This window comes from Lonchura striata, chromosome 7 (assembly GCF_050655825.1).
Source record: "Lonchura striata isolate lonStrDom1 chromosome 7, ASM5065582v1, whole genome shotgun sequence".
Classification (NCBI taxonomy): Eukaryota; Metazoa; Chordata; class Aves; order Passeriformes; family Estrildidae; genus Lonchura; species Lonchura striata.
The window spans coordinates 9,846,326-9,862,437 of record NC_140709.1 but is presented as its reverse complement, the minus strand read 5'-3'; the positions used below and the strand labels follow the sequence as shown (position 1 = coordinate 9,862,437).

At 47.9% G+C, this 16,112-nt stretch overlaps 1 protein-coding gene across 2 annotated transcripts in view; it reads right to left on the bottom strand.

Moving 5' to 3' along the window:
- ITGB5 (integrin subunit beta 5) overlaps nt 1-16,112 on the bottom strand; it is a 58,173-nt gene that overhangs the window by 9,753 nt on the left and 32,308 nt on the right. For both annotated transcript variants that reach the window (XM_021526045.3, XM_085584168.1), the window contains one exon: nt 13,502-13,931. In XM_021526045.3, the coding sequence (XP_021381720.3) occupies nt 13,502-13,931 (430 nt within the window). The remainder of the gene's footprint in view (nt 1-13,501; nt 13,932-16,112) is intronic.

The following is a 16,112-nucleotide window of genomic DNA, read 5'->3' as shown; positions in this document are numbered from 1 at the left end:
TGCAGGGCATCACCCTGGACTTTAACCCCCTTGAACCCTTTGAGTTTGTACATTCTCTGTTACAGCTGGTTTGTGAAGCCAAAATACATTAATTATGTCCTCCAAACATAGTAAGAGATGTTTTCCTCTGTTTCCATATTCAAAATGAGACGAGCTTAGAAGTTTAAAAGATCCATATCTGACTAGGAAATGAAATGCTCCCCCTGAATTTGCTAACATTCTTTGCAGTCAGCTCCTGATCTTCAGGGTGGAGCTAACACAAAACACATGTCAGGAGGCTGCAGAAACCTGCTGGGAGGGTGTGCAGAGGACAGTAATGCTGCTGTGGGGGAGAGCAGTCCCAGACTGAGCTTTACTAGCCTGGGATCCATGCGGGCAGGAGCCACAGGGTGCGCTGCTCCCAAGGACACCACCAGAGTGGGCTGAGACTCACAGCCCTGCTGGTGTCTCCCCATCCCAGAACACATCCCCATCCCACTGCTGTGCCCTGGCTGGGCTGCACATCTCGCTGTCACTCAGGCAGTTTTACCAGGACATCCAACCAGCCTCATTTCACCCCAGCTGCCCCCCAGGATGGCAGCCACAGCCCAAATCCTCCCTGTCCCTAGCATGGCACCGCACAAATCCGGCTTGACACCCCCACACCAGCGTTGTTCTTGCTGTTCCCAAGCAGGGTCATTCCCAAACTGGGATAGCAGCTTCTGGCAGAAGCTTCCAGCCTCTGACCCTGATTTCATCCCAGGCTCCTGAGAGCAAGCTGTGACCCTGCTCAGCAGGACAGCCCCTCTGCCCTCCATGATAACTGCACCTTTTGGCAACTGCACCAAGAGGTCTGAAACTCAGTGCACTAAAAGCTCTTTCACTGGGGCCTTTCATAGAAGGTGGTTTTTCCTAAAGCTTCGTACTTCTGGGGACGATAAAGTCATGCAAAAAAGCTTTCTTTTGAAAGAAAAAACATGATCCTAGTTTTTATGGAGAGGTAGAAAAGGTTTGAAAACAAGCTTCCTCCAACATTCCTTTTTTCCCCATCTTCTAGAACATTAAACTGATGTGCCTAACATACAAGAAAAACAAGTCATGATTTTTAAGCCAGTTTAGTGGTTTCTGAGCACTCAGGAGGAGAAAGATCATACTGTATTTTGTTTCCATTAAATCAAGCCACTTATTTTTGTGCCTCTGTGCTCACATCCAGACTTTGGGTCAGGATCTCCGAAAGGCTGCGCTTTTGTCATTTTTGGTTATTTGAACAACTAGTCTGAAATAGGAAAAAACCCACAGGAAAAACAACTAAGAGAAATGAGTTACAGCAAGCAATTTCCAGATTCTCCAGTGTCATATCCCTTTAACAAGCCCTGGCTGCTTCTTCACCCAGAGAGCCCCAGTGAAGAAGGGGTCCACAACCATGAATCAAAAACATCTGCTTATGAGAGAAGTCAAACCCTACAGACACAGGCCACTGCTTGGGCACCAGTTTTATACCAGACTGGCCAATCTCTCAGCAAAAGTGCTTGATGTTTTGGGGAGAGGCTCTGTGAACAGCACATTTTGAGTGGGAGGAAGAAGGGCAGCAGAAAAGGCTTGGAACACTTAGAAAACATAGGGCTTTTCATTTGGGAGAGGGCTAGGGTGAGACACAGTGCCTGCCCAGGCAAATAAATCATCAACTTCCCTAGTAATTTCTTTCCATGGCTCAAAGCAGGCAGTGCTGCACATCAAGAGGCTAGGCCAGGCCAGGCAGCCTGCCCAGGGCACAGCTCAGGCCCACAGCACTGCCAGATGGTCAGCACCCACAGGGACTTGGAGATAGCTCCAGACATTTGAAACAGCAGGGATGGGTTTAGGATCCACCCCCTGGGTCATGCCAGTCCAGCAGCGAAAACAAGGGTGGCGGGTTGGCAGGAGCATCCCCAGCATAACAACCTCCTTGTGCTGAGGAGGCTTCTACACCAACACAGACAGACAAATGCCAAGGGCCTGAGGGTTCTGTGTAACCTGAAATTCATCCAAATGCCTCCACACCGGGAGAGAGCTTGCCCACACTCATTTATCCAAAATACAACACCGAAGCAGCAAAACCAACACTAAGAGGTTAGCAAGAAGTAAATAGTGCTTTTCTGAATGTTATTTACAGCAGATACCATGGGTCTGTGCACCTTCCCATTGCAATGGATGTTTATATCTTGAGCATATGGGTTTACCAAGATTTCATCCCAGCACTGGGCTCACCAATCATCAAAAATAGCACCGGACATGCAGACTAATGACCAAAGGTGAAGGAATAAATGCAGGCTTGAGCTGCTAATTCAGCCATGGCTACCACAAGCCAGCTGGACATTACTGCCAGCATCCCCCACAGTGCAGCACTGCCATTACAAAAACCTCCTCAGCACTCCAGTTTCTCACTCACTTGGGAATTTCTGGGTTCAGTGAGAACTGGACAAGGAGGACATGGTTTTGGAAACTGCTGTTTCTTGAAGGCAGCTGAAAGCTATCCGGGGTAGGAGGATTTCCTGTGGCAGCCCTGGCCAGCCTTTCCTCATTTTCCTTCTCTCTGCTAAAGAAGTGGACCTGAAACACAACCACGAGATACAGCTGATGATCCATCAGAAAGCCAAACTAGGCAGTGAGAAGTCATTTCCTGAAAGAGATCTAAAGCTGCATTTCTTAAAATAAAGCCTTCCTCTTTTTATTTTTTTTTTTTATTTTTTTTTTTCATAAGCTCAGCACTCCACAAATCTTTGACTTCTACTTACATTAGCTCCTCAGCCAAGCCTGCCACATGTGACCTTTTGGATAGAGACCCAGAGCTGGGAATTGGAGCTTTCAGGTCCTGCTGCCAACTCTGTTACTGATGCAGGGAGAGCTATGGGGCAAGGGCTGGTGCCAGATCCTCCCAGAGGCACAGAGTTTCATCCTCAGTGGGGGCAGTTAGGATGGATGTGCTGTTCTCCTTTGAGCTGTGGGTCCAAATACCATCCCACCACTCTGGGCACGTGCTCATCCTTGGCTTTGTTACCCCCTAAGTACCTGACATGCAAAGCAGTGCTGAACTGCCAACAATTCTTATTATTCCTTAAGCCAGATCAGAAGGGGGTGGTGTGTGTGAATCCTCTGGGGTTTTTGCCCCTGCTGTGTCTCACTCCAAAGCTCTAACTCAAGGCCACTGTCCCTTCCTATCAACCTCCATCTGTCCACATGCAGGTGTTCATTGGGTCTGCCACAGTACACAGCAACACCTCTCCCACAGCAGTGCTCCTCTCTCCACCAGCTCTCCAGCCCCTCACAGACTTGTTCACAGATTAAACCCCCCTGAATGCAGATCTATCCATTTGTTTTCTTTCTCCCCCAAAAAGCCTGACAAATAAAGCTGCTTGAAAAAAAAACAAACATTTTCCACTTGGCCCTGCCAATGCTGCCCAGATACCACCAATACCCATGGTCAGGTCAGAGCCAGGAGCTTCTCCCCCACTTAGAAACTTCCTGGCCTGTCTCTGCTCAGATCTGCTTATACAACTCTGAACTTCAGCTTTAGTCACTATGAATGCTCTGGAAGATTTGGAAACACGAGGGGACATATGGCAAACATGCAGTTGCTGAAATGCATAGAAAGGGTTTAAGAAAAGCTTAAGTGTTGCAACTCTTCCACCAACATGATGCCTGCAGGAAGGATAAGCTTCATCCTTCTGCTCTGACACCTGAGCTGACTCCTACCAGCTAGCTCCTACCACCCAAAAAACCTCCAGATATATTCTTAAGATAAAACTTGTCTCCAAAAACAAAGCGGCATGATCCCAAATCTCTAATCTCCAGGGGAAAAAAAAAATGGACACTTCAGGTCCATCCTTCAAATAAAAAGCAGTTTAATTCCCATCCTGCTGAAACACAAGTGGGTTGAATATCCCTTCTGCTGGGCTTTGATGAGAGGAGTGGGCTCTTGAGAGATTCTTCCTCTGCAAAATGCAGTGCCTTAGAAGACCTGCCCAGTGCTGTGTTTGGATGCAAATATATCATTTGTGCAAGTTCACCAAAGGTCCAAGTTTTTGTAATAGATTTCTCCCTCAACAAAGTTCCTGGAAAATGTCAGAATATCACTCAAAGTAAGACAGAGGAAAGAAAAAGAAGAAAGAATGAACACACAGGTTGTGCTGCACTTCCCTTTCAGGTCAATTATCTAAACTCCATTTTTTTAAATTAAACTGAGCAAAATACACAGATTGTCAGTGCATGTCAACAAGAAATGCAGAGACCCAGAATTCCACTCACCTGCTGGTCTGAGGCTTTCATCTGCCTTTAAGCCCCAAATACAATGTTCATTTTCAAATGTGCATTTCTGTCAATGACTATCACCAGAGACCAAATTCAGACACCAAACTCACCGAGATGCTGGCCAGTAGAGCAATTAAAGTGAGTTTGTCCTAAGACCATCTAAGCTTTATTTTCTAAGTTCACCTTGGGCTTTTTGGAGCTTTCTATGGGGGTTTTTGGCCCTGGGAGGGGCAGCTGCACAGGACAGGGGGTTTGGGTACGTGCACACATCTTCAGGTGACGCCTCCAGTTGCAACCCACAGGTTGTACCACTTTAAGAGCAGAGCCCCAAAGACAGAGCTCTGGCTCCCATAAAGACGTCAAAGACATCACTCGTGTATTCTTTAATTCTGCCCGGGCATTTAATGGCTCATTAGCATGCGTTCACACTTGCTAAAGGTCCGCTCAGGGACAAGGAGAAAGCCAGTGAAAAGAGGCAGGAACAGCAGCGCTCTGTGCGGGCTGGCCCTCAAGGAGCTGCTGCCAGATTTGGGAGAGCTGCAAGGCTTGGACAGCAGTAAGAGCCTGGGCAGGGAGAAAGGAGGGGTAACAAAGGGCAGCTTTGCCCTTTTGTGCCAGGAATAGAGACTCTGGGGGAGCAGTACTCCATACATACACTGGGGAGAGAATGTCCAGCCTAGCTGCTGTTTCAGTGAAAAGCCACCACAAAGCCCTGGTGTGAGCAAGGTGGGGCAGGCAGGGTATGCCTGATGCCAGGAACGCCAGGGAACAAAAGGAATAAACACAGCACTGAGCACTAACACGAATTGAATCATCATTTGTGTTCCTGTGAGAAATCCATACAAAGATCATCAAATATCTCAAGCTGGAAGGGACCCATTAGGACCACAGAGTCCAACCCCAATAGAGTCCAATAATCAATAATATTTACCAGGTTACAATGTAATGCTAATGCCTGGTGGTGTAATAACAAATACTGCATTTAACTGTTGTGAAAGAAATCTAGAGGAGCATATCTATGGAATACAGAGTATCCTAGCTAAGAAACATTCACCTGCAGCCACCTCTGACCTGAAGCACAGCACGGGGGTCGTTAGCAGTGCAATTAGAGAGGGGACCAGGCATTTTTACATTGCAACTACAAACACTGGCCATGCTTTCACAGGTCACAGCCAGCAGATAAGGGTCACCCCATGCTGTTTGTCCCAGCCCAGAGGCCATTTGAACTCTGGGATCTTCAGCCCTTTGAACAGGCATGGAGCAGGATGGGCAGCAGGATGGGGAAGCAGGATGGGGAAGCACATACTCTTAGAGGATAGGGGCACATGGTTCAATATTAAACTGCAAAGAGAAGAGAAACCAGGTTAAAGGGGAAAAAATAAATTCTGAGAGGAAGAAGAAGAAGAGAGAGATTGGGGAAGGATGGAAATGATGCCCTGGGAGGAAGTGGTTTCAGGAGCTGCCCAAGGACTGGAGATGTGAGTAAACACATGCGCTGAGTCAGCCCCATGCTCCTCCACTGAGGATCTGTGTGTCAGACTTCATGAAGATGAAATTTGGAATCAAAACACCTCCCACATGGCTCTCAGGCCCTCTCTGCATTGAAACACTATGGGACACCCTGCTGAATTTGGTCCTGGCTAATGCTCAGGAGCCCTTTGCCTACAAGTTAAAATCAAACACTTCTACAGAGGAATGCTACTGCCAGTCAGCCACTCACACAACTCTACTGTGTAATCTCTCTACAGCCTTTCAAATCATCTGGGAGCTCAGGGCTGGGTGTCTCTGCCCTCAAATAAGCCTTCCCTGCACAGAAGGTGCCACCCTGGCACAGCAAGCACACGATGCAAGCACAGACCACCACAGGCTGCCCACAGCCTTAGGTAAGCATGTCCCAGACATGTCCCTGTAGTTTCTGCTCCTCTTCACACTGTGTAGAGAGCAGACTTTCTCAATGACACTCCACACTAAAGGCTGAGAGGTTTCAAGTGTTGCTCTCAGAACTCACTGCTGTCTGTCAAAGTATGGCCAGACCCAAGGCAGCACGGGAAGCAGCCTGGGATGACCCCAGGGCTCAGACACCAGCACTTGTTGCCAGAACAAGACCTAAAAGCCAACATCCCACATGTGTCAGCAGCAGCAGGCATCTCCACAGTTCCTTCCTCACCTGTGGAAATGTTTTCTAAATCACTGCTTGACCAATCATGTTCTGCTGCTCCAAAACACTGCAACAGCCCCAAGCTCTACAGGAGGGCAAGCAGGAATGCAGGAATACCAACAGTTTAACAGCTGGCCTAAGAAAAGACCTGGTTTGTAGAAACACACATTAAAAAAAAAAAAAAAAAAAAAAGGCATTTTGCTTGATTTGGGACTTAGACCTTGTGCAGCCAAATGACATTGGACACACAGCCAAACATCTGCATCTGCAGGGAGCTTGTAAGCAGGGCAAGAGTGGCATCAGTCTGAGCAGGATGAAGGTGGATTCAGCTGACTGCTCTTCCCCACCACAGTCCTCAGCCCTGCCTGCTCCAGCTGACCTGGCCCTTACTTTTTTTTTTTTTTAAGCTGAACCAATGGATTGGAATAAATGGAACTATCTAAACCTTCCATTTCTTTACAGCAATCCAAGTGATGAGAGTCAGCAGAACAGCTTTGCAGTTTAACCCCAGTAAAGGAACAGGACAGTAGAGGTGCCCCATTTGATTTGTTCCTTATTAAATGTTTGTAGTCTATTCTTCCTGGAGCCAAACCGTTTCACAGGTGGAGGAGGGATATAAGCTGGAGAGGGGATGCCCACCCAGGAGTGCACCAGGCACAGATGCTCTGGCCCCAGTTCCTCACAGCCAAGGGACACAGCAAGTCAGAGGTTTATTTTTCCTTCTTATTCAGGGGGATTATTCTGTTTTATCCATTTATTCTCTGGCTTGCAGACATCTCAGGACAGGACCTTTGGCTGAGCAGCTCCTGCAGGTGATAAAAGCAAAGGCTTTTGGGAATGCACCAAGGAGAAAGGTCTTTAGGAAGCTCAAAGATAAACATGCAGTCTGAGTTTTGACCACATTGTAAAAGAGACATGCTACAGCAGTGCCATCTCCTTGTTGCCTGTTCTGGGCACAAGGTCCCCTGGGCTCTGCAAGTGGCACTGAGGGCAAGAGACCTCAGGGTGCCTGAAATCAGGTTTGTGAGCTGCCAAGGAACCAAGGGCACCCTGTGCCTCACACAGTGTGACAACATACACAGACTGCTGTGTCTTCCAGCCCAGACTCAGCTTGTCTTTACCCCGTCTCCTACCCTGCTCTTTGCTGGAAAAAGGGGCATTTGCAGTGCTGCAGCACCCTAATGATAGAGGGTTTTGTTTCAGAGGACTTTACTTGATTCTGCTCAGCCCAAACCACTCTCCCATGCCCTGCACTCCAACAGGACCCACAGCCACTGACCCCTGAGCCCCCAGCCTGCTGCTAATGACTGGACTACTGACAAAGCAACTGGCACTGTGAGGTTACAGCACAGTGACCCGAGCTGACACTGCATCCTCTGCCACCAAAATAAGCCTCAAACATGCTGGCAGATGAGTGCTCCCCATCCTCCTCCCACGTGGGAAGCACAGAGGGATTGACCTGCAGGGCAGCTGCCCCAGGGACAGAGCTGCATCTCCCTGCAGCTGCCTGCCTCACAGCTGCACTAGCACTTAGCAACAGCCAAAGGATTATTTTTAACTTCCATATTTATATGGTCCTTTTGTCTCTCCCCTTCAGGTTCTCTTTTACTAGGCAGTGCTTAGAAAAACCTACAGATAATAAGATTTGACGTGACTTAAAAGGAAACATTGCAAAAGTGGTTTAGGCTCTGTTCCCTCTCTTTTTTCTGCCACAGGCCAACCTCTTCCCTTCTGGCAGGGGTATATTTGTCAAAAGCCACCCCACCCGCAGCACAGCCACAGACAGTGGGCACAAAAGAAGCTCTCCTTCCTCCCCAAACCACACTCAAACACCACCTGCACCTCAGAGGTTAACAAATCAAATACTACCCATTTCTTTCCTAACAGCAGCTTCTGGTAAAAATTTAGGCATTAGGAATGAAAATAATTAAGATAAAAAAATAAAATGCTGTTGTGTGTCTGAAAGATGTGGATCACCTTTATTCTCACATCTGAGCTTTCAGATGCACACCAGCATCCTCCATCCAAGAGGCAGCTAGTATTGCCTGCTAGGATGGTAGTTTTATGCACCACTGGGCAGGTGAATAGTAACTACCAAAGTACAAGTGGAAGGAAGTCTATCTCCAGATAATGTATCCATGGGCACAGTGATTTGTATAGTAACACATCTCATCCAAATCCCCAGGGTGGTGATACCAGCAGGGGGATCAAACCCAAGTGCTACTCTCAAAGCATGGGATGCACACCCACATGTGTGGGATGCACATTAGCATCCTAATGCAGGACCAGAAACCAGGGCACTGGCACTGAGCCATCATCCCACTGGCTGTTAAATGTGTTATGGACAGGGTACAGTGAAAACAAATTGCAAAAGCACGAGTGATGTTTCTAATTTGAGGCTGTGTTAAAACAAAACAAAACAAAACCTTATCTCCCTGGGCCTTAGTAGAGGCTAAAACCTCCCTGAGCTTCCCTATTTATGAAGACCAAGAGAGGAAGCATTCAGAAGTAAATACTGAGGACTTGAATGAACTCAGCAGTTTTTTAGTGGTTTCAGCAGGGCAGCTGGAGTCACATCACGTGTCAGCTTGGTTATTCTCTGCAAAATAAACCCCAAATTTTCAATGAGCTGTCTCTTCCCACATCCCATCTCAGAAGTGATTGTGACACTTGCACATACTTGCAGATTTGACACCTGATGCTCTATTGCTGATGAGTTTTCTGTGTCACTGGCAGCCCCGTGCTGGTAAGGGAGGCCAGACCAGCTCCTGAGCTCCAAGGCATCGCCGTCGTGCTGTGCTTTAGCCAGCCACAACTTCAGTCACCTTAACCAGTTCAGATGCTCACAGCTGCTTACAAGCTAGAGAGACTAGTTTCATCTACAGATGCAAAACTGTTTATGAATCTGATTTATTATCCAATTCTAAAAAAATGAAGAAGAGAAACCACAAAAGCTGGATCCCCCAAAGCTGGGCCACCATCAGTAGCTGTTGTGTTGCTCAGGCAGTATGGATTTTCAGGATGAGATCTTTTGTGTTTTAGGGGGAGGAAGGGCTGCAGCATGACAAGTGCTTTTCTGTAATTAGTGATGTGCCTGTGCACAACCAGAGTCCTGGGCTGAAGAGCACACAAATGACACTCACACAGGGAGCTGAGGAACAGTGGTGGTGGGTAACAGGATATTTCTTTAGAGACACATATGATGTTGATGCTCTGTGTCCCCCCATCCAAGAAAAAATAGGTCTGGAGCAACTGAAGCTAATGAAGCTTGGCCTCCAACAAGCCAGTCTTTCTTCATTAGAGGCAAATATGTGATGCCCTTACTGGGGCCTCTCCTCCCTCCTGCCACTTTGTTTTATGGGACTTTCAGGAATGCAATTAGGGCAGAGATGTTTCCTCCTTTGTCAAAGTGCCTGGCAGGCAGCCGAGGAGTTCAAAAGCCTGTGGCTTGTGCAGCCAGCTGCCCCTTCCCCAGCCCAGCTGCAGGCAGGAGGGCTTTCTGTCCCTCTCCTACAGCCACACACAGTTCAGAGTAGAGGGGACACACTGATGTCTCGAAGATCTCAATGCAAAAAGGCAACCTCTCCACCCAAAAAAAAAAAAATGGGAGTAAAAGCATTTGAGTGTTTGGGAAGCCTCTGGCTGCTTTGTCAGAGCACAGTGCTGCAGATAACCCAGCTGCATGTCTTTTGTAAGAGCAGAACTCTTGTGCAACTCATCCCCTATGGCCCAGAAGCCAGAAGCTGGATTAATGGTTTGAAACAGCTACTCCAGAGCTGTTACCTGGATTTGGGGAGCAGCAGAACAAATGCCACTTATGAGTGACTAAGTGATATTGATTCTGAGTTGGATGCAATTTGAATTAATATTTACTCCACATTATAAATTACTCCCTTTTCCCACTTCTCTCACAGATGCAGGAGGCATGTTAAACCTCCCACTAACAGGAAGCAAATCTTGCTGGTTCTTTAGATTCTTTCTCACCCAAAATCTGCTTCTCCACTTCATGAGGGGGACTACAAAAGGACTGGAGCTATAGGTAGCACTATCACAGGCATCTCTCCTCTCAAAGGCTGATAAAAATGAGGCTCCAATATTTATAAATGGATCCAGGAATTTTTTTTTTTTTTTTCCTAGCCAAAGGACCAAATGCCAAGAGACAAGAAACAAGTTCATTTCAGAGTATTTCAACCCCACTTGGCTTCTGCTGGGAACACAGAATGTCTGAGCATAAGATGTCACCCATGCTGTGCCATGGCAGTGGCCCAATGGGGACAGCTTTACTACAGGTCATAAAAGGAAGAAATGCCTGCACAGATTGGTGATGGGCTCATGGGGCCTCTGAGCTGAGGCATGCCATAAACCACAGCCAGGAAGGTGCAAAGCAGTTTGCCTGGGTTGGGTTTTACTTCTCAGCACAGAAAACTGTGCTCTCCTCATGGTGCTGCCCAATACCTCAGCTCGGGTTGGTCTGGCTGTTTTCTCTGGGATGGGCACTCCAGGTTGATGGTATCACCTTGCTCAACAGCTGGGGCAGGTGTAAATGCATTTGATGGAGGACACCACAGCCTGTGTGCTAAACCTGAGGTTGGGTTCCACTGCTCAAAGTACAGTCAGTCATCAGAAATGCACTGAGAGGAAGTGACTGCCTTCTATGCAACCAGAGGATTCAACGAGTATAAATAAAACCCTTGACAAGCAGTGATGAGTTTCCCCTCATGGGTCCAAGCCAAGAAACTCCCAAGCAAGGACAGAGACAATAATCTGCAGCAAAATGACAGCTCCCCACACTCTGCTTTTTGTTTTTTTGGTCTGCTTTTTTTGGACCTGTTGGTCCCCCCCTGCACTCCCCCCAGAGTGACAGGCACAGGGGTGACAGAGCCTTTCAAGGACAGACACTGTGCCCAGGAAAAGAAAAGTGAGGCCAGGGTGTCACTTCACCCCTAGCAGGAACAAAAACAGCAACCAGCCACCATAGTGACTGCCCTGAGAATCAGCCTGCTCCCAAGGCATCACCCAAACTCTTCTGGCTTCCAAGTCTACACGTGCTGGTGGACAAATGTGCAGTGCTGAGCTAAACACCTGGTCTTTTCTAAGAAGACCCCAGCCGAAGGGGGAAGAGAGTGTGGTCTGCTGGAAGCCCCCAGCAGTGTTTGTGTAGCAGAGGGCTGTTTGTTAGGGGCAGCTTTGGGCATAGCCCTGCCATGCAAGCTTGGGGTGGGCTGGTAAATCCCAAATCTCTTGGCCTGACAAAACCACCTCAAACTGTTATGTCACTGGCACAGCGCTTACTACGATTCAGATTTAGCATCACAACTGCTGGAATTTATTAAAAAAAAAAATAAAATAAAAAGACAACAAACCACCTCACACAACCATACCAGATGCCATCCTGTCCCTCAAGCAAAGAGCTTGCTTGGCCTCAGCCTACCCTTTGTTTTCTTTCATAGCTATAAAAAGGACTTTGAAATTACTTTAAAAAACTTCAGCAAATCCCCAGCCAGCTATGCTGTGCTTCTCAGCACCAGACATCCTCCACAGGGACAGAGGCAAGCAGGTGCAACAGAAGATACACAACTTGCTTTCCTGTGGAGCAGCAGAGCTCTAGCCCTCCTGCTGGAAAGGAAATTTGAGCACAGGTGTGTCCTCTTACAGCAACTGATCCACCAGTAACTTACAACCTCTCCTGATAGCACTGATGCCCTTTTTGCTTGTAAATATACTCCTTCTGGGTGAGATGATGCTTTCAAAGCTACGTGGTCTTCTGGAGAACTCCCAGGCTGTAGTGCTCCTAATTACTTCACAGCTGAGTTTAATTTCCCCCTGTCTACCTTCAAACACTTTTTCTGTGCTCGCTCACCCATCTTTCCACTCATGCATCAGCAGGGAGACCCCACAGACCCCCCAGTCTGGGCAGTCACTGTCAGAGTGGAACTGGCCTTTCCTACTGGATCCCAGCAGTGATCTCCAGGGCAATTACAAACCCAGAGTATTGCCTGCCTCAACTTCAGCAGTGACAAAATCACTAGCCAGGATACAGGAAAATTAACACAAACATCCTCTATCCACCTAACAACACAATCACCTCAAACAGTCAGAAACATACAACCAAAGCTTATTGCTCCACTCTGACTGTTTATCTGCAGGGCAAGATAAACAGCAGTAGAAAAAAACACCACTTCCCTGGAGAAAACATAAAAAGTAACTATTTTTTCCAAGCTTACACTTGTTTGGAATTTTTGTCCAAGGTTTTCAGCTATGGAAATATTTTACTTGCTTGAAAGCAGGCAAATCTTAAAGAACAACCCTTTGCCCGATCCAACTGAGGGAATTATGTCTGAGGGCTAATCCAGGCAATTATGTTCAAGGTAAGTTATTTGACCTTGGACTGATGAGGTTTTAAAACCATTTCAGCAAACACAGCTAAAAAACTCATCTACCTTTGTTTAAACAAAGCTGACTGGCTGCAGCTCTCCCAGTGAATGACTTGTTTTTTCCAGTGGGAGAAAAATCCATACATAAAAAAGCTTTAGGAATCTTTAATACAGCTTTTCTCTAATAACTAACAGCCTGAAACACAATCTTTCCTTTCACCTGTGACGCACCAGGGGATTACACCAAATACTTCATCTTTAAAAGAAGATTGTTTCTGCCTAGGCAGGGAAGGATGGCACACGTAGGAACGATCCAACCTAGGAAAATACCAAAACAGCCTCAGAGGATTCAAGCCAGTGCTGGTTTACTCTTTCCTAGGGAAATATATCAGTGTGCAAGAGATGTGCATAGTTACATGAACGTAACAACAGCTCTGCTCATCCCCATGGGACCCAGGCAGCAGACAAACCTGCAGGGAGACAGCCCTTGACTCCAATGCTGGACACCCAGTTCTGATGAGGATAATGCAATTTTTGTTCTTAACGTGGATGCCTCTAAATTTCTCCCTCCTCGTTGCCATAAGGAAAAGAAAGAGAGCACAGGGCAGACTCCCTGCACACTCCATCCCGGCAACCTTCCCCATGTCGGGGCAGTTTCCTCGCTGCCACGGCCCGCGGGGCACGAGGGAGGGAAGGCTCCTACCTGAGCAGAGGACTCCCTTGTACCTGGCGCAGGAGAAGTCGTCGCACTCGCAGAAGGGCCCGTAGATGTTGCCGAACTCGCTCTCGTAGCAGAGGCACTGGTTGCAGCTGCACTCGCCCCTGCCGCTGCACAGGGGCTTGCCCTCGGCCTCGCGGCACAGCGCCTGGTGCAGCTCGCCGCCGGCGCCCTCCTGGCACTCGCAGCGGGCCCCCAGGTAGCCGGGCTGGCAGTCGCACAGGCCGCAGGCGTAGGTCCCGTTGCCGCTGCACTTGGCGCTGGCCGGCGCGGCGCGGCCGGTGCAGCCGCACAGGCAGCTGTAGGTGACGGCCACCTCCAGCGTGTCCCGAAAGCCGGCCGGCTTGATGGTGAAGCTGTGGGACGTGGCCTCGGCGGGACAGCTCCGAGCCTCCACGGCCACCTCGAAGGAAACCTGCGGATCGCAGAGGTCAGGTAACGGGCACGGCCCCATGGAGCAATTCCACAGAACGGGGCCCAGCTTCACTCCGAGGTGTGCAAAAAAACCCCCAAACTGCACATCTAGCAAGGGCACCGGCAGCTCAGTGCACCAACATCTGCCGCTCCCATGAGGGGCTGAGCACCCAAAGCATTGTAAAACTCCCTGCTGCCAGCCATTCACAACAATTTTCCCCATCAAGGCATCACTGGTTTCTGTGGGGAAGGAACCTGCCTATTCCCATGAAACAAACAGGGCAAAATTCTAGCAAATAACCCAGTTTTCATGCTATTTAAAGTAGAAAACGCTCTCAAAACAGGCACTATCAAAGATCCCAGCAAAGAACCCAGGGTGCCTATAAGATGATTGATTTAGAAGGTTTTATGGGACTCCTGATTTGCATGTGGAAATGTGTATCAGCTCCACAGTCCTAAGCTTCTGGCATGCTACTCACAGGCCATTTTTAATGGATGCTTCTATCAAGCCTGGCTTCAGAAGGTTTCTGTGTCATACTACGACATGAAATAACTCCCACAAGCAGGTTAGATGCAAAAGGAAAGAAAAAGAACTAAAAAAGCAAACTTTATTTTCTGACTCTACTATATACAGATTAGCAAAAGTCACAGTGGATTGGATTGTGAAATTACCACCTCTCCAACCACACTGGTCAAACTAACAGTCTATCAATTTTCTTTACCTACAAAGAAGAGTGCAAAACAATCATTGTTTATATGAACAATGTGAGAAAATTCAGTTAGAAATATGTAAACATCAGAAGGCATAAGAAACTTTAGAAGAACTTTAGAACTCTCAAAAGAACAGAGTAACAATTCTCCAAATCATTACATGGCTATACATCACACTCCTACTCGTTTTATGTTGCTACAATCCAGCGCCAGGGATTTTCTCCTTGAGAAAACCAGGACCATACTTTGGTTGCTTGCATAGCCCTTGTTTTAATCCTGCTCTTTGTTAGGGCTGGCCAGCACTGCCCAGAGCTGCCAGTTAGCAAGGAGGATTAACCTTATTCCAAGGAAATTATGTCTTTTCCTAGGCCTCAGGAAGGAATGCTTTCTCTCTGGGGACATTTGGGGGTCACCTCAAAATCTCACTGACTTCACTGTCCCACAGGTCAAGGGATGATTAGTGATGAAGACACAGCAGCCACCCCTGGTAGGAGAGAGGCACCCCCAGAAAACCTCCCTTGACCCCCTCCCATTCCCAAGGCCTGAAGCAATTAGGATAGAAGCTCAAATTACAGAGGAGGAGATCAGAAAGCAAGCTAAGGGGATCAGGGTAATCCTGCTCCCTTTCACCCGCTGACACCCACAGCCCCACGACTAAGCCCTGCCAGATTAGGGTCCAGTGCCAGCATGATCCTCTTTGGGGAAACTTCCTTAGCAGAAGTCAAATCTCCTGGAAGCAGTGGGGCAGAAAGCAGCTGAAAAGAAGGGGTGGAGGTACATGACCCCACAATCCTGTGGTATCTGCCTGTGCAAGCACCTTGACGCGCAGGGTGCCCCTAAAATGGAGCGGTGCCAGTGCCAGATCCCAGCTGCACTCATGGCCAGACCCCTTATGGCACAAGTTGCAGCAGCTGGAGCAATCCCCCTGCTCCTGCTGAAGCTGGAGCCCAGGATCAACCACCAGATTTACTCTGCTTCCTTGGGGGTTCAAGTTTTGCTGTAGGAACAGGGATTGCTTTTACCCACCTATCCAAGACCCAGTAAATTCAGTTTAAAAAGCAAGGCCACCTCCCTGTTTAACACCTCACATGATCCTTATTTGGTGGGGTAAAACTCCAGCTACTGTTGACTCTTTGAAACTATTTTTATATGCCACAGCACTGAGAGCTCTGGTATGTTTGCAGAGTCACTCTTCTCAAATAAGGCAATCAGGCTGCTAATGAACCCACACACATTGCCTCAGACAGCAAAAGTCTGAAGAAAGAGAGGAGGTTCCCCACTGACCTGAGCCCTCCTACCCTAGCCCTGCAGTCCAGCAACTCACTTATCTGCATCAACACTCAATTTAAACAAGCAAAGCTTAGCTTCACTGCTTTTTGAAAAGAACAGGGTGGATTTATGCCATGTTAACATTTATTTCAGTCTGTGCTGCCATCCAATAACCTAGAAACTGAACATAGGAGAGGAGGGC